This window comes from Octodon degus, unplaced genomic scaffold (assembly GCF_000260255.1).
Source record: "Octodon degus isolate 3935 unplaced genomic scaffold, OctDeg1.0 scaffold00125, whole genome shotgun sequence".
Taxonomy (NCBI): Eukaryota; Metazoa; Chordata; class Mammalia; order Rodentia; family Octodontidae; genus Octodon; species Octodon degus.
In genome coordinates, this window is record NW_004524701.1 from 3,454,988 (window position 1) to 3,477,128 (window position 22,141).

A 22,141-nucleotide genomic window follows, 5' to 3' on the forward strand; every position below is an offset into this window, starting at 1 on the left:
TATCTATCTATCTATCTATCTATCTATCTATCTATCTATCTATCTATCTCTATCTACCTACCTACCTACCTATCTATCTCTATCTACCTACCTACCTACCTATCTATCTATCTATCTCTATCTATCTACCTACCTACCTACCTACCTACCTACCTACCTACCTACCTATCTGTTATGGTTTGTGTCTAGTTGTCCCCCCAGCATCTCATACAGTCATGAATGAGAAGGGGACTTCTAGAGTTTGAGATTAACTCATGATCCACTGGGATTATAGTTGATTCAAGGCTGGCATTATGGGTCTTAGTACTGCTGGGATTATAGGTGTGAGTACTTCCCCCAGCCTGGGGCAGAGAGCCTGAATGTAATATAAGAGAGACAGAGAGATAGTCTCTCTCTCTCTCTCTCTCTCTCTCTCTCTCTCTCTCTCTCTCTTCCCATTGTTGCTGCTCCCCCTCCATTTTGCTCTTGCTTTTTGCCACCGCCAAGAAAGGTTGTTCTCTGCCATGTGCTGCTCTACCTTGGAGCCAGCTGAATAGGGACTGAAATCTCCAGTAACTGTGAGTGAAACAAATCTTTCCTTCCTTCATTTTGGGTGTTGGATGTTTGTCTCAGCAATGAGAGAAGACCAACTGAGACATTATCTATCTATCTATCTATCTATCTATCTATCTATCTATCTATCTCCTTTTTTCCTCCAGTCCCCACTCCAGTTTTTCTTTTGAAGTTTCTTCAAAAATCAATCATACTTTGGATATGATTTATTCTTTCAGTTTCTTACACTAGGGAGACAATATGTTTACACATGTGCATCTGTTTTATTTCACTTATAGGTATAGTCTCAAGTTGTATCCATTTATCTATAAAAGTCTCCAGTTTATCCTTTTTTATAGCCAAGTAGCACTCCATTGTATAGACGGCACATATCTTTTTTATTCATTCCTCAGTTGGTAGGCATTTGGGTTGTTTCCAAGATTTAGCTATTACAGATTGTGCTGCTATAAATATGGTTACACATATATTGCTGTGGTATGATATTTTTAGTTCTTTTGGGAAGATACCCAGAAGGGAAATATCTGGGTAGATGAGACTTTGAATTCTAGTTTTTTGAGGAATCTCCACCCTGATTTCCACAGTGGTTGCACCAGTCTGTGCTTCCACTAACAATGGAAAATGGTCCCTTTTTCTCCAAAGCTCCTCCAGAGTTTGTTGTTGGTTGATTTCTTGACGATATCCAGTCTTTCTGGGGTGAGATAGAATCTCTGTGTTGTTTTTATTTGCATCTCTCAAATGAGCAGTGAATTTGAACATATTTTTCATGTATTTATTTATTTGCTGTTTGTATTTCTTCGTCTGTATTCATCTCAGATTTCCATTTTCAGATTGGGCCTTTAAATTTGGGAGGTCTGAACTTTTTGAGTTCTTTATATGTTCTCAATAGCAACATTTTGCCTGAGGAATAGCTGGCAAACACTTTCTCCCACATTGTGGGTTGTCCTTTCACTCGGTTGGTAGTTTTTCTTGCTATGTAAAGAGTTATAATAAGATATGAGATCCCAGCTTTTGATTCTTGTGTTGTGCATTTGAGGTTTTATTCATAAAGTCCTTGACTACACCAATGTCTTCAAGTTTTACCTATCTTATCTTTCAGCAGATTTAATGTTTCTGTTTTAATATTTAGATTTTTGGTTATTTTGTAGAAGTTAGAGAATAGCTTTATTATAGAGATGTTCCTATTTGAATCTTTTATAAAAGTTAAGCCATATACACAATTTTTGTTACTCTGAAATCTTGGTTATCAGTTCAGGTTCAAATTGTAACACTTGTTCAGTCCTAAAGGCTCAGAAAGGTGTAGACTTTAGAATCTAAACTGTAAGTTTTATGAAATAATGTTTTGTCAGTACTGTGTGCATTAAACATGGTTTTTCTCAATTTTTTACTCCAAATGCTTTGTCTTATATTCTTCTTCTTATTAGCATTATTTGTATTTCTAGAGGAAATTGTCTTTAGTATCCGTATTACATTTACTGGCCACTTACAGTTTTTTCCCATAATGTTGATACTATTTTAGATCAAAATCTCTTATGAGAGTTATCCCAAATCTTAGTTTTCTAAAATGTTGTCAAATGTGCTACATTTGTTTTGTTGGAAGTCTATATTTTTAGAAAAAAATCCAACCAATTAGCAAAAAAATGTTCTATGAAAAAGAACACAATGCCAAATAACAATTGTGGTAATTTAGTGGTAGTAGCAGTACTATTACTAGCATTATCTGTGTAATTAGTTTCATAGTGGTAATTTAGAATGGAATATAATACAGCCAGAATAGATGTTTTTGCAGATAGTATAGTAACTTACAAAAGCATGATTTTTCTTTTTTGGGTCTTTTTGAGACAGTAATTCAGTATACAGGTCAGACACTAAATTACTTTGCATCCTAGACTGGCCTCAAACTTGCAGCAGTCCTCCTATAGCCTCAGCCTCCTGAGTGCTGGGAAACTGATTTTTTTAAAAAACATGTGTTTAGTACAGGGTCTACAGGGTCTCACTCCACAGATCGGCTCATAACGATCCTCTTGTTTTCATCCTCACTGTGCCACCATGCCCAGTCCATAATTTTTTTAAAAACTAAAAACATTTCATATTTCTTCAACTAAAAAGCACCTATTTAATTGTATCTATATTTTCAGTATAACTATGTAGCATTATTCATGCATATAAATGAAAGACTGTAGGGGAAAATCTAAAGTATGTACATTTTATAAAATGAAAGGCAGATTTTTTAAGCTAAATAAACTTTTCCATAGGTCAGATTATTGTGTTTTAATTTTTCCCTAAACTTTATTAAAAAAACAAATATTCTTTTAAGGTCAGAAAATCAGGCAGGTTTGTTCAAGAATATCATGTAAAGAATTGTTTATAAATCTGGAACAACCTTGTTTCCCAATAAGTTTTGTGTCAAAAAATAGTTAGAAGTAGAAATACTGATTGCTTCATGAATTAATTCCTTGGATTCTGAAGTGCTTAACCAGATTTTGTTACAGTAAAACATGGAGGGGAAAACCAGATGCTGCATGCTTTTTCTGAAGTGTGGGATTTTGAAGACAAACCTTAAGTGGCTTTATTATTCATCTTTCCTTTTGAGCTAGATGATAAATGCCCAGCTCTCCTGTCATGCCTTTTCTGAAAAGGTCCATAGGAACAATAGCCCCTTTGTCATGAAAATCATGCAAGAGATGCATATTCACCGACGAATAATCCTGAATTTCTTATCTATATCTTAGTATACCTTGCACACAGACTGCCTTTAACTTATGGATTGGGAATCATGAGTTAAATTATACAGAATGTAAATCTTTCCAGTTTTGATTGTATATTGTAATCCCCAAACTATTCACTTAATTAATTTGGGAACACAATGCCTGCTTTTCTGCACCTATGCCCACTTGTCATATGGTATGTTCAGTACTTTTTCTTGATGGTGCTAATAAAGATCTTTTTTTTTTTTTTCCGTGTGGTATCTTTTACTTGACAATTCCACTTACGTCAAAGGCTCACTCATAGAGGCAAATTTTCCAAAACGGAAGGTCCGCCAGAGTAAAGGCAAACATACCTTCATTCAAATGATTTAACTTAACGGAGATCATGGCTTCAGCAACGCAAAAGCACGGCCAAAAGCACTTTCCACAGGAGGTTATATGTAGGAGGAGAGGAGACATTCCTAAAGACAGTGTGGCACTAGATTTGTGAGAGAAGGAGGCACTTTCTCTCTGAGAGTCTGGAATTAACTGGTGTCATTTTGAAGGACTGGTTTGCTAATTGGCATCTCCCGATTGTATACAATGCCAACACCTTTTTTATTAATTATTTCCCATAAGCATATCTTAGTAAGGTAAAAATGCTGGCAAACTTATAAAGGTTTAAGGGGAACTGTTGCAGTTTAATTAGTTTCCAAAAGCCCTCTGTGAACTGTAACAGTTGGTTGGTATTGCTTGTGTAGTGTTTTGTTGTCTGACGTTGGAAGCTTTCTGTCCAGTACTGTGGGGATGGCCTGCTGAGTAATTGCAGGGTTCATTATCTTACCAAGGCTGTCAAGGGCTATTTATGGATATTCATGTTCAGTGAACCCTTGAACTTGAACTGGTCATTCTTGTCTCCCATAGCTGGAATTGTGTTTACTCTAAGTGGCAGGAGAAACTTTAATGATGGAACCAGCATAGAGGCAAAACTATTTAAGTTAAAATGGCAAATAGACCATTAAGAAATGTACCTGCATTTTCTCCTCCTGTAAAATTGATAGGCCCTTATTTTCAAGGAAACTTATAATTTTAACCTTTAAGCATTTTAAAAGGATTTAATGGTTGGTGGTAAATGTGTGCTTCCAGTATTACACAGTTCTATATAAAAAGATAGTAAAAAAAAAGATAGCTCTACTCCAGGCATTCTGTATATTGACCAATATTAGTAAAACACTTAATAAATATTAATATGAAATTAAAAATTTGACCCAAGCTTTATACATCCATCAGAAGGGTTTTGAAAATATAGAAAGATTTAAAAAGTAAATTTAAGTTGCACATGTCGGAACATGTACTTTTGTGTCAAAACTAGCGCTTATGTTACAATAATTGGAATGGTTTTTTTTCTGTGTCTTCCTGTTAGAGAGAGTTTTAAGCTCTGGAGAACAGAAATATAATCTACATATTGTATGTTGTACCCTCTTTCAGTGCTCAGTACATAGAGTGTACTCAGTAAGGTTCCATTGAGCTGGAGAGAGCTGAGAGAGACTGGGGCGTGTCAGCAGGGATGCAGTTGGAAACAGAGTTTATGTGTATTTGGTATAGGATCTCGCTGTGCAGTTTGGACTCGTAGTGATCCTCCTGTTTTCAGCCTCCCCATAGAGTTTAGAACTGGAGCGAGGGTGTGTGCCCAGGGTTTACATGTGAGCCGGTGCAGATGCCTCAGCTAGGTGGAGCCCCATGTAGTGCATGGTATGGCCTCACTGCCAGCCCCCAGCAGTGCGCAGGTAGAAAATATGGGCAGGAATATGAAACAAGTTCTGGCTGAGAAGGTAAGGATATGGAGTCTTGGAAGCCTGCTTGGAGCATAGGAGCATACAACTTTTAAGGATTTGTGGTAAAATATGCAGAACATACAATTTATCATTGTGATCACTTCTTTCCAGCTCAGCAGTGTTGTGTCCATTTACGTTGGTGTGCAACCAGTCCCCAGAACTCTTCCTCATCTTGCAAAGCTGTTAACTCTGACCTAAGTCTCTTCACACTGCCGTAATGAAAGCCCCAGACTGGGTGGCTGAAAGAGCAGACACTTACTTCTGAGGAGTCCAGGGTGCAGCACAAGCAGGGCCCCTCTGGGAATGGCCTTCTTCCTGGTTCACACCCAGCTGCCTTGTTGCCAAGCCCCCACAGGATGGAGAGCAAGGCAGGGAGTGGGGCTCAGTGCACAGTGCCTCCCGGCCTCTTCCCCCTTCTCATGAAGGCTTTGATCCCGTCCTGGGGAACCAACCTTCACAGACTTACCCAGCCCAGCTCCCCTCCCAGGCTCCACCTCCAAATGCAGTGCCATTATTGTGGGGCTTCAACCTAGGCATTCAGGGGACACAGACCTGAGTCCATAACAAATTCTGTTCTTATCCTTCCACGCAGAAGCATGAAGTGTAATCAAAGAATATGGCAAATGTTTATATATATTTTTAAAATGTTACAGTGAAAGACACATTTCCAGTTGTCCCTGGAAAAACTCAAAAACACTGTTCTTATTTCAAACACACTTATCCCTTCCATTTTGCTGCCTTCTGCAGCAGTTCTGGAAGTCTTCTGGTGTATCACTGGTTGGTCTGTTGTGGCTGCCTCAAAGTTTGGAATCAATTGGAAACCTTTTGTGGTCATTTTGACTTTAAGGGAGAGGCAGAATCCCAACAGTGTGAGATCTGATGGAAAAAAGTGGATGAAAACATACTGCCGTGATTTTAAGAGCTCGCCTTTCTATTGGACAGCTCTCAGCAGTGACATTCACCATGTTTTTGATCACTCTACACAAAGGCACAAAAGAGCACTTGCACATTGCTTCATAAATTGGGAAGAAAAGTGAACTAAATGTGTTTGAAGTGAAGGGGAGTAGTAAGAAGGGATTTAATGACAATATATCTTTTACTGTAATATTGTTTTTAATTTTTTTTTTTTTTTTTTTTTTTTTTTTAGTTTTTTTTTTTTTTTTTTTTTGGTGAGACCAGGGATTGAACTCAGGCCCTTGTGCTTGCCAGGCAAGCACTTATTCTACTGAGCCATCTCCCTGGCCCCTGTAATATTGTTTTTAAAATTTAAACATTCCCTGTACATTTCAGTCACACTTTGTAGTCCAAATTATCCATTTTTTTCCCTCTTGTTACCAAGGCTTTTGGTGTTACAACCAAGAAATCATGCCAAATGCAGTGACATAAAGCATTTCCTCTGTTTTCTTCTGAAAGTTTTATAGTTTTAGCACTTCCATTTGGGCTTGTGATTAGCTTTCACGTGAAGCTAATTTGTATGAGTAACGTAAGTTTTCAACTTGAGTCTTTTGCTCACAGGTATCTGGCTTTCTTCACACCATTTGCTGAAAAGCTTGTGTTTCCCCCTGTGAATGATCTTGACATATTTGTTGGTGCTCTGTATACACAACTGGAGCACAGGCTTGATTCAGGGAAGTAAGGGTGATGTCAGAGGCTGAATCCTGAGGAGGCATTAGATACTTCCTAAATAAGGTAGTCATTGAGGTAATTTCAGAATGGGCTGGTAAAGTCCTCTCGGACCAAAAGTTCTGAAGGCAGACTGGAGTAGCTGCTTGAGTCAGAAAGAAGATATCAGAGTGTTTGTTTAAGGATGTCTACAGTAAGCCGAGGGAGGTCAAAAGCATGGCCATAGCACTCTGGAAAGCTCAGACAACAGGATGGAGAGTTTGAGTCCAGCCGGAGAATTTAGTTACTTAGTAAGATGCTTTATTAAAATAATAAACTAGAAAAGGTGGGAGATGTAACTCAGTGCACAGGCTCTGCAACCGGGCTGTAGTCATCATGCCAACACAGATATACACACAGATGAAGGACAAAGAGCCTAGCGTGAGGATGCAGAACACGCACCAGAGGAGGTGCCATGTACTATCATTGCACAGGACGAAGTAGTAAGTACAGAGGTGACACTGACCCAGTGCTATGGAGGCTTAGAAGAGAAAATGAATTATTTTTCCTGAGTGGACAAATTGGGTTTTCCTACATATGTCTATCAGATATTCAATTAAAGGTAAAAGAAACCAATCATTGGTCCGCCATGTAGAGGGACAGATACATGTGATTCGGAGGAGTTCATTCATTACTCATGACATTGTTGCAGGAGTGTGAAGGCATTGAATATCTGATATTGTTAGGCTCCGTGTTAGTGACATCCTGCCTTAAAAAAGTAGCAAATACCCCCAAAATAAGAAGGGGACAGGGCTTAAAGCTGGGAGGCTGTAAAGAATGGCAGTATCTCTCAATCAGCAGAGGGTTAATTGGAACTCCTCTGGGAGGAAGACCGATATTTAAACATGCAATGGTAATTGGAAGTAGGAAGTGGTCCATTGGGGAAAAATAGCCTGTGATGTTAAGTTGTTGTGAACTGATGCCTTGGTTTTATGAAGGTGCATGTTAGAGAGAGGAGATGCCTGTGGAAGAATCATGATCACCTACGTTTTTGTGAATGGACGAGGAAGAAATATGGGTAGGTAGGCCTTCATTGTGAAAACCAAAGGAAGTGCTTCCAGTGAGTGCCTTGTGCATTGTGGTTACCCAGTGTACTTTTACATGAGTGAGGTTCTTGCAGGAAGTGGTCACAGTGCCAAGCGTTAGTGGAGACTGAAAGGCTGAAAAAGATGAGGGCTAAGAAATACTCACTTGTTGACCTTAGTAAGTATGGTAAGATCAGGCCAGAGGCAAGTAGGAATTTGCAAGGAAAAAGTGATTAGGATGAGAATACTTGAGGTTCTTTAGACAGATAGGACTTGAAAAAGGAAATTCTTTCAAAAGGACTTATTGAATGCTTCTTATAGTCGGTGCTTCAAGTGTGTGTAGAAAGTGGACAAAATGAACAAAAGTTAATGTTCTCAGGGTCATTTCACTCTAGTGAGGTTGAAATAGACAATTTCTCCTCTAGTGAGGAGAGATGGACAATTAGTGAACAGAATAAGTAAGTTATGCAGTGGTCTGATGGTGGTAAATGCTATGAGAAACAAGCAGTTCAAGGCAGCTCAGGGTTTTGGGAGAAGGGTGACACTACAGCAGGTCTGTTTCAAAGGTGCGCTTCATCTCAAGGTTTGGCAGAGCTGTGGAAGAAGCTGTGAGATACCCAAGGGAAGAGGAACCAGGAGCCATGAAGCCTGCAGCTACACCATGAGGCTTGAGGAACAGAATGAAGAGAGAGGCTAGCAGGAGAAGGGCCCAGTGAGGCATTTGGAAGTCCGATCTTGAGGAAGCTAAGACATCACTGTGAGGATTTTGAAGAGATATTGTCTGAGTTGCTTTTCTTGTTGCTGAAACAAAATACATAACACCTGTGAGTTAGGAAGGAAAGGTTTATTTAGCTCATGGTCTGTCGAGGTTTCAGTCATCACTCGCTCTGCAGTAGGGTGACATGGAGGAGGAAAACAGTGTTGGCAGCAAAAGACAGCAAAGCAACAAGTAGGGGAGACAGCCTCCATCTGCCCCCTTTGTCTTATCCAGACTGGGCTAGGGCAGTGCCAATCCAATCAGTAGACTTACCCAGCAACCACCCAGCCTTCATCGCAGCATGCACACTTCAGACTTGGCCATCTCCGAGAAGCCCACATCCCCATGACTGCACGAGGTTTTGCGGGTCATCTAGACAGAAACCATAGCAGATATAATAATCACCAGTGTTAGGCTTGGCAGCCGCTGATGATGTCTTCTGTTGCTCACCTTGAGGTTAGTGTAGAACTTCTTATACAATTTAGAAAGACTACAGGCTTCCCCAGGTGAGGTGCGGGAACTAACACAAGGAGATGATGTCGCATAGCCAAAGCCGAGTGACTGCCCCGAAGGTGAGCCATGGTGAATAATCTAAGGGTCTGCCGAGGAAATTTTTAAGGTGCACATTTTTTGTTCTGCTGTCTTTTTCTAATTAAACACATGCCATTTTAGGTTTAAAAAAAAGGCAAATGCTTAAGCAAATGATTCTAATGGAGCAGCTACTCGAGCAGCTACTCCTTTGAATTTCTTTTCTCCTTACACATCTTTTGTAAGATGGAGGTACTAGTATAATGTATTGAGTGCTTTGAAGTGTTCCCACCAAATCTGTTGGAAGGCTTCAAAGTGGAAATTATGGTGGCAGCGTAATCACTCTATCTTAATGGGCCTTCGATCATCTGGATAAATACAAGTTGTACTCATTTTGAGTAAGGTGAAATTGTATGTTTCATTTGGCATAATCTTTAGGATAGCTCACTACTTGACCACATTTCTCACCTTTCAGCTGGGTGTTAGGTGGTGGCAGATGGAGGTCATCAGAGTGCTGATCCTACTGTGAAGTGAAGCCTGACCTGCGGGTCAGATAGTGCAGTATCATGATTTCCTCTCTTCCTTTTGGACTAGGGGAGAATTGTTTTTGTGTCAAAATACACCAAATTGTTCTGAGTAAAAATACATGGATTTATCATGTGTCCTCATCACTACAGTTTGTCATCCTTCACAATTTAACCACCTACTCTCATTTGATGTGCATTGAGCTGTAGTACTGGGAGGAGGGATAAGAGAAGCGCTGAAGCTCCACCTCAGCATTTAGGTCTTATGAAGAGCAGGACTCTGGTTTCCTTGGACTGTAATATTCTCAGATCAAATAAGGTCTATATGTAGAGTTTCATTAACTTTATTTTTTATACAAACTAGTTGTGCACACATTCAGACCATCCTGCAGCCTTCCTAACATTCTTCATGTGTGAAATCTGTTAAGCTTTAAAGAAATTATGAAAAATTGTTCCTTCTCATAAATAAAAGCATTGAAGACCTTTTGTATCAAGGGATAGGTGAAGGTAAGTGTGAGTAGGCAGTCTGTATACACACCTATTACAGAGATGCTGGATGTTTTCAGTCATTGATTCCATGTTAGCCACCTGTCATTAGGGAAGTATTTCAGTATACACAGTGGCTTTGGGAAAACGTGGAAATGTTTACTATATTATGAATCTAAACCAAGAATCATGGCAATATTGCATCTTTAATTTGAAAATAGTTTTATGCATATGTAATTTTCAGTGCCACTTAAGTAGAGCATTGTCTTTGTTTCTGAAGACTGCTGAGTCCCAAGACTGCTAATATGTGTGTGAATTATATTTGGATGTTTAGTAGCACTATTGTTGAAGCTTTCTATGGAGGAGCTAGCATATGTTCAATAGGAACAAAATTTAATTTTGCTGCTACTAAATGTCTTGTGTTATACTTCAGGAAATTTGTCCACTATAGTTCTCATATTTACATATTTTCCAAATAATGGAAAGCATTTTATTGTCATTGGTGATGAAGCTATGGCACGTGTGCCTCAGCAAGCAGTTGGTTACCACTAAAAGCTCTAAAAGGTTTGCCATCACTGCATAGGGGATGTCCTTATATGGTAAGTGGAAAAAACATCAACTTGGTTTTGCAGAAGGGTTTGTGTGCGACTGCGTCTTCCTTATTTCCAAAGCCTGTTGAGGCAGTTGCAGGGACATGTACTTTTGTGCATGTTACATTTATTTATCTATCCATTTATTTATTTTTGATAGGAATTCAACAATGGTTGTTATATTGCATACTGTTGTCTTCAAATTAGTTGTGAAGATTACCAGATATGAGTATGCAGGTTTGTCAAAAATTATAAAAAAATTAAAAATGAGAGAGAAAAAAATTTAAAACATTAACTGCTTCTTCTGCTAGACCAGCAGAAATCTGCAGTACAATTATCCAAGCTATCCTGTGTATATGCATATATATTTCTTTGTCTCTTCCTTCTTTCTTTTATGCTTTTCTTCATCCCGGCTGTTCCTTCCCTTTGAAGTTTCTTTCCCTTTCACTGTATCTATTGTACCTTTCAGATTTTATTACTTTATTTATTTATTTCTGTATTTAGTACAGGTCTACAGGGTCTCACTACACAGATTGGACTTGTAGTAATTCTCCTGTTTTCAGCCTCCCAAGTGCTGGGATTACAGGCCCATGTCACTACGCCCAGTCTCAATTGAGCCCCAGGGGTGGGGCTGGGGCAGGGCCAGTACAACATGCCAGGGATCAGACCCCTGACCCCTGTCTGCCTAAGCAGGTGCTTTAATCCACTGAGCTATCTGGTCGGCCCTCAGATTTGATTTACTCATCCAGGTTCTTATAGTAGAGAGACAATACAATGTTTACACATGCAGGTCTTGGTCTCTAGTGGCATCAATTTGCCTATAAAAGCCTTGAGTTATCTTTTTTATAGGTGGGTAATACTTCATTGTATAAAAATATCATATCTTTTTTTTATCCATTCCTCACTTGATGGGCATTTGAGTTGTTTCCAAGATTTAGCTATGACAAATTCTGCTGTTATAAACATGGGTGCACATGTGTCACACTCTGGTGTGATGTTTTCAGTTCTTCTGGAAAAATATTTAGGAGGGGAATAGCTGGATCTAATACCATTATTATTTAAAATTGCATGTTCAGTTCATACATCTATCAGTTCAATTTGATTTACATAAAGTTCAAGCACAGTTGTCTTTAGAGTAAAATATAAATGTCAGTAATCGCCTTTGGTAAACTAGTTTTGATATAAAAATTTGTTCAGTATTTAATAAATGGCTAGCAAGGAAGGCAAACAGGTACTAGTAGAGATGTTTGATTCTCTTGTCAAGAATGCAGTAGCATTAATTTGATAAAGAAGACGATGATATTAAAATCTGTTTAAAATAGAGCTTTGAGTAAATCAGGTTAGTGACTTAGGGTTTCACAGTATGAAGCTTTCAATCTCTGGAGTCCAGAGGCCAGAGTTTAGCAAATACAAAAACTACTATGTTTGATGTCTTTTAACCAAACAACAGAAGCAGCTTGTTTGCTACATGTGCAGTATAGTAGATGTAGGAAGCCCTTCTGTTGCTGTGACAGAAGCAGACGGTTTTGTGGAAACAAATTTACTCTCACCGGGAGAGGGAAGGCTACCTGCACAGCCCTGGGGACCTCGTCTGTCCACTTTTCCTCCCCTAACTCTGCAGGGCTGCCTCACTCTACTGTTCTAAAGGCCAGGTCTCTAAAAGGAAAAGTCAAACCTCTTTCCTCAGTTCCAAGGCACTTCACTCGCTTTACCTCTTTGCCTCCTTCCTAAAATAAGGGGGACAATGCTTGTATTGAGTAGCTGTGGGGAAAGTTAAAAAGAATGGATACAGAGCACTTCTTTTGGTGAGTGATGGATGAAGTGTATGTATTTATCTCATCCAGAGGATTTAGTGCCACTCTCTTCTAAGTTCAGAGTACTCAATCCTCTTTCGCTCCAGCCCGAAGACTTCCTGGCAGCCATGGGCCCTGAGTGGATCTCACCAACTCTCCAGAGTCTCTGAAACTGTCCATGTACCTCCATTTTGTTGTTGTTGTCGTTATTGTTGTTTCTTTGTAGACAGGGTCTCACTGCATAGCCCAGGGCAGCCTTGAACTCATCCCTCCTGCCTTAGCCTCTAGTTGGTGGTACACAGCTATACACCCCCTGCCTGCCTGCCTCAGCTGTTTCTTGCAGAACAAAAACCTTTGCGTCCCCACTCAGTGGAGTGGAATTGTCTGATCTTATGAAAGTAAGCAGTTTGCAGGAGTCTTCGGTTCAGGTATACTCAGTATTCTCACCTGTAAATGGGGATGGTACTACCTACCAAACAGGCCGTGCGGATTGAATGTGAGGATATGTTAAAGGCATCACGTGATATCTAACAGACTGTCGCGGCTTACCACATGGTACATTATCATCACTGTTCTATGCCTGTTTGAAAATAACCACACTCCTCTCTTGGGTTTCTGCTTCCTGGCTTCTGCAGAGATGTCTTCCTCTTTAGTTTCAGCTTCTGGTTTGAGGTGACCATGTACTAGGTGATGGTTTATCTTATGGTGATAGACAGAGTAACCCCCTGTCACCTCGCTCCCTCTTACTGGTCCTTTAGTACTGTTGCACCATAGCCAAATAGGAAAGTAAGTATTCATGCAGAGGCATCTGGAGGTCTGTGTTTGGCGTCATTTCAACTGCAGAATTTAACCTAGCAAGTTCATTAATTTAATTTTCTGTGGTAGTTAATCCTGTAAATTGCCTTTATACTCTTCTGCTCTTAGTTTTTTTAAAAAAAATTAATTTTGTTTTATTTTGACAAGTGAAAGCAGAAGCAAAAAAAACAAAAAATTGACAGAATCAGGGTAACATACATATGTTGCAGATTTTAAAAACAGGAATAGGTAATTAACAATGGTTGTTATATTATCTATTTTTAACATCAAATGTGTTGCACAGATTAACAGATATGGTCCCACTCTTAATTTTTGTTGCTTTGTATTTTCATGCATTGTTTAACCTCTTTGGGTCTATAGTCTTCTTGTCTTGCACATAGGCTATGCAAATAATTTTTACAGTCATAACTGACATTAATTTTTAAAAAAGACTTTAGCAATCTCTGTGTCACTAAATTCCATGCAATATCTTGCTTTGATGGGCTTAGTTGTGCTGCTGATGAAATTATACACCTTAAGTACATCTCCACTATTATAATGTCTTAGAAGAATGCAGTTTTGAGGCTTTCTGTATTAGATGTGCTTGCTCCATAACAACAGGGCTTATGACTATCAACGATGATAGTATTTTTATTATAAATTGAAACTATTCAGGCTGTTGGTTGGTGTCCAATTGTTATTAAGTTATGCTAACACTATTTTATCGTAAATTTATTTCCTACATTATTTTTATCAATGCATTAGGAAGGATACCTTGTAAGTTATTATGCATTAATATTTATATTTTTACTGCTTAAATTTGATGTCTTTGGAAAAACAGCAATATGCCTGAACCATTGAAGCTTAGTTTATAGTAAAAGTTTTGAAATTTTAAAACTTGAATGAAATCTGGTTGTCTTTTTATATCTATAAATTCTTTTGTTGTTGCTAGTGGTGACTATAGAGAAGTTTTTTAAACAGCACCCTTTTAATAACAAAGATCTCCCCAAATATACTGTGGCATAGCTTTAAACTTTATTAAGTCTGCCTGGGACTCCCCCTTCGGCTCCCTGAGTCCAGGGAAGAAAGGCCGGGCAGGCTCCACACTGTGCGCTTGATTGATGTGTGGAACATCTGAAGGACTTTTGTGTCCTGCCCGCACTCCATGAGTGCATAATGTGTGAATGCGTAAAGAAGGTCAACCCTTATCACGTGTAATCTGGGCCTGAAAGCCGATCGGCAGTGACAGTCATATCCCATAAGTAAGGACACAAATCACCCTCTACATGCCTGAGACAAGTTGTGGGATATTTTTTCTTTCATCCCACCCCTTCCCACTCATGGGGGACCTTGGCAAAGCAATGAAAGCAGAGGAAAGACGTGCTCAGAATAACATGTGGCTCTTTCAGGGAGGAAGGGATTGTTTATTCGCGGTGACGGGAGGGTCTTTCACTGTGCAGCTGAAGGGTGCTTTGGGTTGTTGGTGACTAGTGATGTGGAATGCTGCAAATTAGAACAGGGAGAGGGGCAGGCTGAAAGGTCTTTGTCAACTCCAGAGTCTGGGAGAAAGTTTTTGTACCCTGAGTTCTATTGTTCGTCCTCCTACCCCATGGTGGAATAGCTTTAAATGTCAGTGTTTAGTTAAAAATCTGAACATGATGAAAGGAATTATGGGTACCATTTCAAGTGAAGTCTTCTGTTTTTGGCACAACACATATTTTAGTGCAAACTTCTGTAGAATGAATGGGATAAAAAAAAATACTGTGGCTTCCATTAGTGTTGTTTTACTGCACTTGTGCATTGCAACAGAAGGTTTACTACAAAAGTAAAATTTATTCTGAACAATATGACAAAAGACGTTAAAGTAATAAAGAAAATAACTTACCTTATTGTTCCCATTAACAATTTTGTTAAATTTTCCTTGATATCTAGGAAGATGCTTTTTCATCTTATTTCCAGAATTTCAGAATTTTATTAGTGTGTGTTTGTGGTCATAATATTGCATTTGTTTTGAAAACTCTACTAGACTCCTTTGCCATATGAACAGGTGCCAACAGGACCAAGTGTGGCTCGTTCACACAGGGGAAAATAACCCGTCCAAACCTCAGGGAGTGAGGGTGCTCCTGTCCCCTGTGCTTGGGATCGAATCAGAGCTTCTGCTTATGGGGTACACGTGCCTTCCCAGCTTGTCCCATCTTCATTCCCAGCCTAACTCCGTGCTCTCCTGGCACACCTACTTTCTCAGGTCCCTCAAGAGCATTTCTCTTTTTCTTATTTCTAGATGTCTGCACCCTACGCTCTGTTTGCAGAGCGCTTCTCCTTCCCTCTCCTTTCCTGCAGTGCCTTCCCCGTCTCTGTAGACTCAGTTCACAGGCCTCTTCCCAGCAAATGCAGCCCCCTTCTGCAGGCGGAATAAACCTTTATTTATCCACTGCACTTTACATGCACCCTCTGAATGGGCCACGTGACAGGACTCCATTGTCACTGTCTGCTGGTATATTGGTCTTCACCCCTAGAGAGTAAGATTTCTTTTGAAGAAAAAAACTCTGCCTTTAATGTCCTTACATCCATATAGTGGACACGATTCTCCCCAGTACAGCAAAGTGGGACTGTTAGTGACATATTAAAAAGTGTCATAATGTAAGACCAGGAAGTTGGGGGATGTGTGTGTGTGTGTGTGTGTGTGTGTGTGTGTGTGTATGTGTGTGTGTGTGTAAAATGAATTACAAATTTAAATTGGTAATGAAGTAGTCTCAAATTAAAACTATCAATATACCTCCTAAAATACACGAACACTTAATGAAGCAAGTAAAATGAATTGGTTATAAGAGATGTTTTTGAAGCTATAATTTGAACTTCTTAAACTTCAATGTAAAATAAGACATTTTGCATACTTCAATGATCACAGCATTTGTAATGGAAACAATTTAGGAAATGCTATACTGTAGCCTAACATATCAAAGAACATGATTTGTTAGCAAAGGTTTTCGTGTCCGTAGTCAAGGTGACTGGTAGGAGTTTTCAGGAAATTGCTGGCCTTTTCTGGGGTCCTTCATTCAGTGGTCCATGTTTGTCCACTTGCTTAGTCTCTAAGAAAGCACCCTTCGTGAGACATGAGCACATGATGTGGCACCTGGAGTTTTGGTCTCTCCCTCCCGGCTATACAGAGACACAAGCTTCTCCCCACCATGCAAGAAAGGTGCCGTGCACCTGGGCCAAGCACACGTGTGTCAGACTTTGGCAGTGACAGTGCTGGCTTGCCCTGTTGTCTCTCAGCTTGGTAACATTATCTAGGGGCCCCATTCCCCTGCTTTGCCCTTCCCTCAGGTGCGCATTTTAAAACTGAGACTTTTCTGTGAATCTTCTCCCAAAGCATTTATTGATGCCTTAGTTGGTGTGCAAATGGACTTGCAAAATTAAGCTGGCTGTGCTCACTGAAGCTCAAGGTGGTTTGCCTGTCTGATTTTTCTCTTGTAAATAAAGATAATTAAATGAAAATACTATTGGGGGCAGTGAGTTAACCTAAGAAGCCATTGGAACAACCAATAAAGCCAGTTATGGCCACATCTCAAGCAAGCATAAGAGCGGGAGGCACCACTGGTTTCTCTCCTGTACTCAGCTCCAGAGTCAGGAAAGTTGGGTGAAGGATTAACTGTGTGAGGCCCATTATTGATCTAGCACAGTAGAGGTCAGATTAGATTTAATTTTGGAGACTGAAATATAAACTCTGGATAAAATTGTGTGCATAACGTGGGCAGGTTAAATAGTAGGCAACTCTGGATTCTTATTCTAACCCATATTTTTGGCAAATGTAAGAGTTGCTCTCTCTCTCTCTCTCTCTCTCTCTCTCTCTCTCTCTCTCTCTCTCTCTTCCTTTTTTGTGGTACTGGGGATTGAACTCAGGACCCTGCACTTGCCAGGCAAGTGCTTATTTTATTGAGCTATCTCCCTGGCCCCTAGGAGTTCCCTTCAAATCCTGAGTCCAGTAGTTTAGGACCTGATTGCACAGTTTGAAGAACATCAACCTAATTTGTTAAACTTGAAAATGTTAAGCTAAAAAGGAGCGAATTTGTCAAGGTATATCTTGAATTTCTTAATATTATTAAATTACAGAGCTCTGAATCAGTGGAAATTTCAATGTAAGTAGAAAGCTTTCCTGCAGCAGTGGTCCAATCTTCATTCCTCCTCACACAGTTGGATTGAGGCTCACGCTACGTGCTAAAGTTCTGAGGCTTCTTTTTTCAATTCATCAAGCCAGCCAGTTACTCAAAAGCCTTTAGTTATCTGTGTCAGCTCTATAACTTGTATTCAGACCCACACACAATCTGGTTCCACTCTGTCTAGCTTTCTCTCCAGCCACTTATGAATAGCGGCGATCTGTTCCAGTATAGTTTTTCTTTTCATGCTATTGCCCAAATGAAATGTTGGTTCTCATCTTTGGTTCTTACCCATGTAATTCCCTCTCTCCAGCTTCTCTCCTGCTGCATACAAGGACCTCAGTGTGAGTATCCAGCTCTCCCTTCATTCTCTACCCCAGACTACTTCAAGCCCTGCTCTGAATCTTTTCTTTTCTTTTTTTTGTACAGGGCCTCACTACACAGCTAGGGCTCATAGTGATCCTTGTGATCCTCATTTTTCAGCCTCCCCAGTGCTGGGATCACAGGCATGCACCACAAGGCCCAGTCTCCATAGCTGCCTCAGCTTGCCCTGTGGGTGGGGCCTGTATGGCATGTGGTGCCGGGGATTGAACCCTGGTCCTTGAGCTTGCCTAAGCAGGTGCTTAGTCCACTGATCTATCTCACTGGTCTTGCTCTGAATTTTCATGTGTATTCCTTTTGGGAGGACTTTCTCCTTAAGTGTGCAATGGCTTTTCCTCAGTTCTTTACTTTCCTTAATTCTGTTCTTTTCCCGGGATGCTATATGCTTATGGAGTACACCCTGTTCAGTTCTCACATAGTTCGAAAGCAGGACCGATTGCTCCTGTAAGTTGGTTTGAAGTGATGGATATTCTGAGCAAGAATGGAGGTTCTCTGTGCTCTGAGCCTGGTCTAGATATCTTTGGTCAGGGAAAGGGGAGCAGGGGAGCTGTCCCACATTTCAGCTGCTCCCTGCTTCAGAGCCAGGCTGGATTCCAAACTGGCAGTGTGGTCACATTGAGTGTGGCTCTGAGAATAGAGGTTTGAACCAGATGCAATTGCCCAAATTTTATCTGCTTTTCCTGCACATTACCCCTCTCCTAGTTGCCCCTGTTCATTTTCCTATTCTCTAACCCTTCTTCCTAGTGAAAAGAAACATACTTTTACAAGTGAAACTTAAGGACGATCCTTTTTCATTATTCCCAACTTCCATTCTCCTTACAAGTAAGACACATGGTTCCTGGGAAATGTGGGCCTTCCTAAGTTCAGTGACTTCTAGGTGGTTAAAAATACTATATTTCTATTAAATTTCACCCCATGAAAGTGTGTCTTGAGAATGCTCAGCTGACTGCAGTACCTGTCCCATGATCAGGCATGCTTGCTGGGTTCTGCACTTGTTGGGCTGGAGCGAGCTTTGAACAGCACTAAGTGAGGCTGCAAGGTGAGGGGAGGAGGCAGTGGTGGAGCCACCTCTGCAGAGGGAGAGCTAGGGACTTTCCTAGCTTTTGTAAAATACCAACCTAGACCTAGTGATGTCTTCATTATAACCATGCATAGGTATCTGTTGTCATATCCACAAAGCCTTTAGTCGACAACTGATAAGGTTTAGTAACTGCTTCTGTCTGTCTGTGTCTATGGTACTACTGTAGTTTCCACACATACTGACAGCTCAACTGTATTTCTTGCTGTTTCTTTACTACTGATGGCTCTCAGTGATAAAGCACTAAAAATGTTTATTCACCATTTTAGAAGATAAAACTTTATGAATATGTTCATAGTTTAGAGGCATAATTGCAGTTAAAATAGTTGAAAAACTTATGTTGATTAAGCATTTTTTTTCTATATGAAGTCCTTAAAATTAAAGCTATTAAATAGTTGGTAATTAAGAAATAATTTGCAAGTGGGCAGCTTAACTGAATTTTTATAGCTTCAGTATTCACCTTTGGGTCCCCCACACTTGTATCTGTGCCCTCAGTTCATTATTTAAATGTTGATGCGTAGTGTGGGGAAACTGCAGTGCCGTGCCCTTGGACACCTCGCAGTATTTTTTTTCTCTCATTTCATCAAACAAACCAGTTGTTTCTCCTGGTCTCTCTACACTTCTCAGTTACAATCATCAGCAAAGAAAAAAAAATCAACAAAACAAACCAGCTATGTGTGGGCAGCGGTCCCACAGGTGTGGTCTGCACTGGGTGCCTCACAGCTGCCTGCCAGGAGTCTTGGGGTGCCCTGCAAGGCAAACCCAGGGCTGGCCCCCTGCTGTCAACTGGGGCACTCCGGTGGGGAAGGGGGGGTTCTCATGGCCTTTTGTTGTCCTCCCCACCGAGTGATCTGCTGAAGGCTCTGGTGACAGAACCAGTTTGTCACAGGCTTGTCGTGCATGTCCTGCCTCAGGCTCGCTGGCAAGCTCGCTGGAGATCCGAGCCGAGCGCAGCCCAGGGGTCTCCCAGAGGAGGCGCCACGGCGCTGGCTGCAGCTGGTGGACTGCTCCTCGTCCGTGTGCGCAGCGCAGGGAGGATCAGGGCCTCGCTGCGGTGCTGACAGGCGCGGGGCTGATGCTGCTGCCTGCTTGTGCGGATTTCATCGCAGGAGGGGACGTTCAGGGCCGAGGTCCAGTGGCTCAGATTCCCATCCCCCAACCTCCTGCCGGCACTGTAGGTTTGCTTCTTTCTCTAGGAGGGCAAAGTTTTCCAGGTAATCAATGAGAATACTTGTAACAGGATTTCCAGGGCTGTTTTCTCTAACTGTAATTACATAGTATCCAGTTTAGAACTTAACGTTGGAGAGTAATTCTGAACAGACTATGACAGTCTATGTATGTGGAAACTAAGACATGAATAGTTCTGAAAAACTTTGTTTGGATTACTTTAACTTTCTGCTGTTGGATTTTGTAGACTACCTAGTTAACTTTGAAGTTCATTGCAGTTTTATACAGGTGTATGTGTCAGTCTGTAATTTTACAGTAATAGTAATGGTAAATATATATTCTGAGAATATATGAAATGTTTATCAGCATTGAAAATAGGGGTTTAACTTGTGATACTTTGATGAAAATGAATTGGTGCATATATCAAGCTCACTAAAACCAAATTTTAAACGTTATTTTTAGGTATTTGAATAGTTGAACTATTTTCAAATTAGAAGGTTCCTTAATGAGTATGAAATAATCATCTGTGGAAGTGATTACAGTGAGGGAGTTATGAAGCTGAAAATAAGTAAGTCATTATAAAATTAAGCCAGATCATAAAAGGGGTCTGTAGAACAGTGAAACACATTTGTAGTTCACCTTGGTGTATTTGTGAATATGGTTTATAGAATTAATTTGGCTATATTGTGACTGAGAAAAGTGTGTATCATCACTTGGCCTGAACTTTTAATTGGCATTTATAGAATTAGCGTTTTAATAGCTTCCATATACTCCCTGACACTAAATATTTTCTGGGTTAGCTCTCAGGAAGAGTGCCCTTAATTTCTGGTATAGATAGCTATAATTAAGGGTAACTTTGTGTGTTTGCAGGATTGATAGGTAGGTAGGTCATCTACTTTTTTTGTTTTGTTTATTCTTCAAAAGTTGTTATAATTTGATCCTTTTTGTAAAAGGATGGAAAGGGCTCAGGGAACTTACTTCTTAAGAAAGTCCCAGGAACCTCAAAATGTGACAGATGTGAGTTAAAATTCTTATTTTTCTATTCAACTAGCTACTTCCTTTATTGTCTGAAAAGAATTTTAAAACTTTAGTATCTCCTTTGAAGCATGAATTTAGTACTGTTAAACGAATTAAAAGCAAAGTGGCTATATACCAATGTAGAATCTTTGAACCTAAAGTTAATAATTTCACAGTCACATTATATAAAACAATATCTTATTTTTCAATGAGGTGTAGAAGCTCCAATGCATTCCTTTTCTTCTTCCGGGTCATATAGTCTTCCTATAAAATGCTTGTCTGGGACTTGTGACTGTGTGTGTGTGTGTGTATATGTGCACATGAGCGTGTGTGTGCGTGTGCATGTTTGTTGTACAGGGATGCACACTCTCACATCTACTTATTTGTCTTATAGCAAAGTAGGTAAGACTGAATTCCAGGGCAGGGGAGATGGCTCAGTAGAAAAAGTACTTTCCCTGGCAAGCACAAGGGTTTGAGTTCAATCTCCGGTTCCACCAAAGAAAAAAGACTGAATTCCAGACTCACGATGTCCAATATTGAATATGAACTCTGTTGCTTAGTAGGTTATGAACATAAATAACTTGCCATATTAATGTCCCAATTTTGTCCACTGTATGATGGAGATAGCAATTCTTTTTACCATAGAAGTAGTTTACTTACTGAGCATACAAAACCACTTAGTATAGTGTTTGGTGGCTAATATTACTGAGAACTTACAATTACTAATATTTTTAATAATTCCCACAAGAATAGAAGATAATCAAATTGAGACAAGACTGGGAAGAGCTGATAGCTCATAGAGTGATTAGCCTGCTAAATCCCAACATATTTCTGGCTTTCTTACCAATGAGCTTTAACCTTTTTTTGAGGAATATCTCTCTCAGCAACTACAAATAAGCTTTATATAATTTATGAGTTTACCTTGATGACTATATAGAGTGCGATATAAGGTCTATTAAGTTAACTAATTAAATAACTGACTACCAAAGTGCCATATTTCTTCTTTCTTTCTTTCTTTCTTTCTTTCTTTCTTTCTTTCTTTCTTTCTTTCTTTCTTTCTTTCTTTCCCTTCCTTCCTTCCTTCCTTCCTTCCTTCCTTCCTTCCTTCCT

At 39.9% G+C, this 22,141-nt stretch overlaps 1 protein-coding gene across 6 annotated transcripts in view; it reads left to right on the forward strand.

The window, feature by feature from the left end:
* Positions 1-22,141, forward strand: part of Bmpr1b (bone morphogenetic protein receptor type 1B) — a 482,076-nt gene that overhangs the window by 330,467 nt on the left and 129,468 nt on the right. The window contains exon 1 of one of the 6 annotated variants that reach the window (XM_023700601.1): positions 19,791-20,021. The exons of 4 other annotated variants lie outside the window; for them this stretch is intronic. Coding sequence is in view for 1 of the 2 variants with exons in the window: in XM_023700596.1 (XP_023556364.1) it covers positions 19,923-20,061 (139 nt within the window). In the remaining variant the exon portion in view is untranslated. Of the gene's footprint in view, positions 1-19,790; positions 20,062-22,141 lie in introns of those variants that run through there. One more of the 6 variants, XM_023700596.1, reaches the window with a different exon arrangement.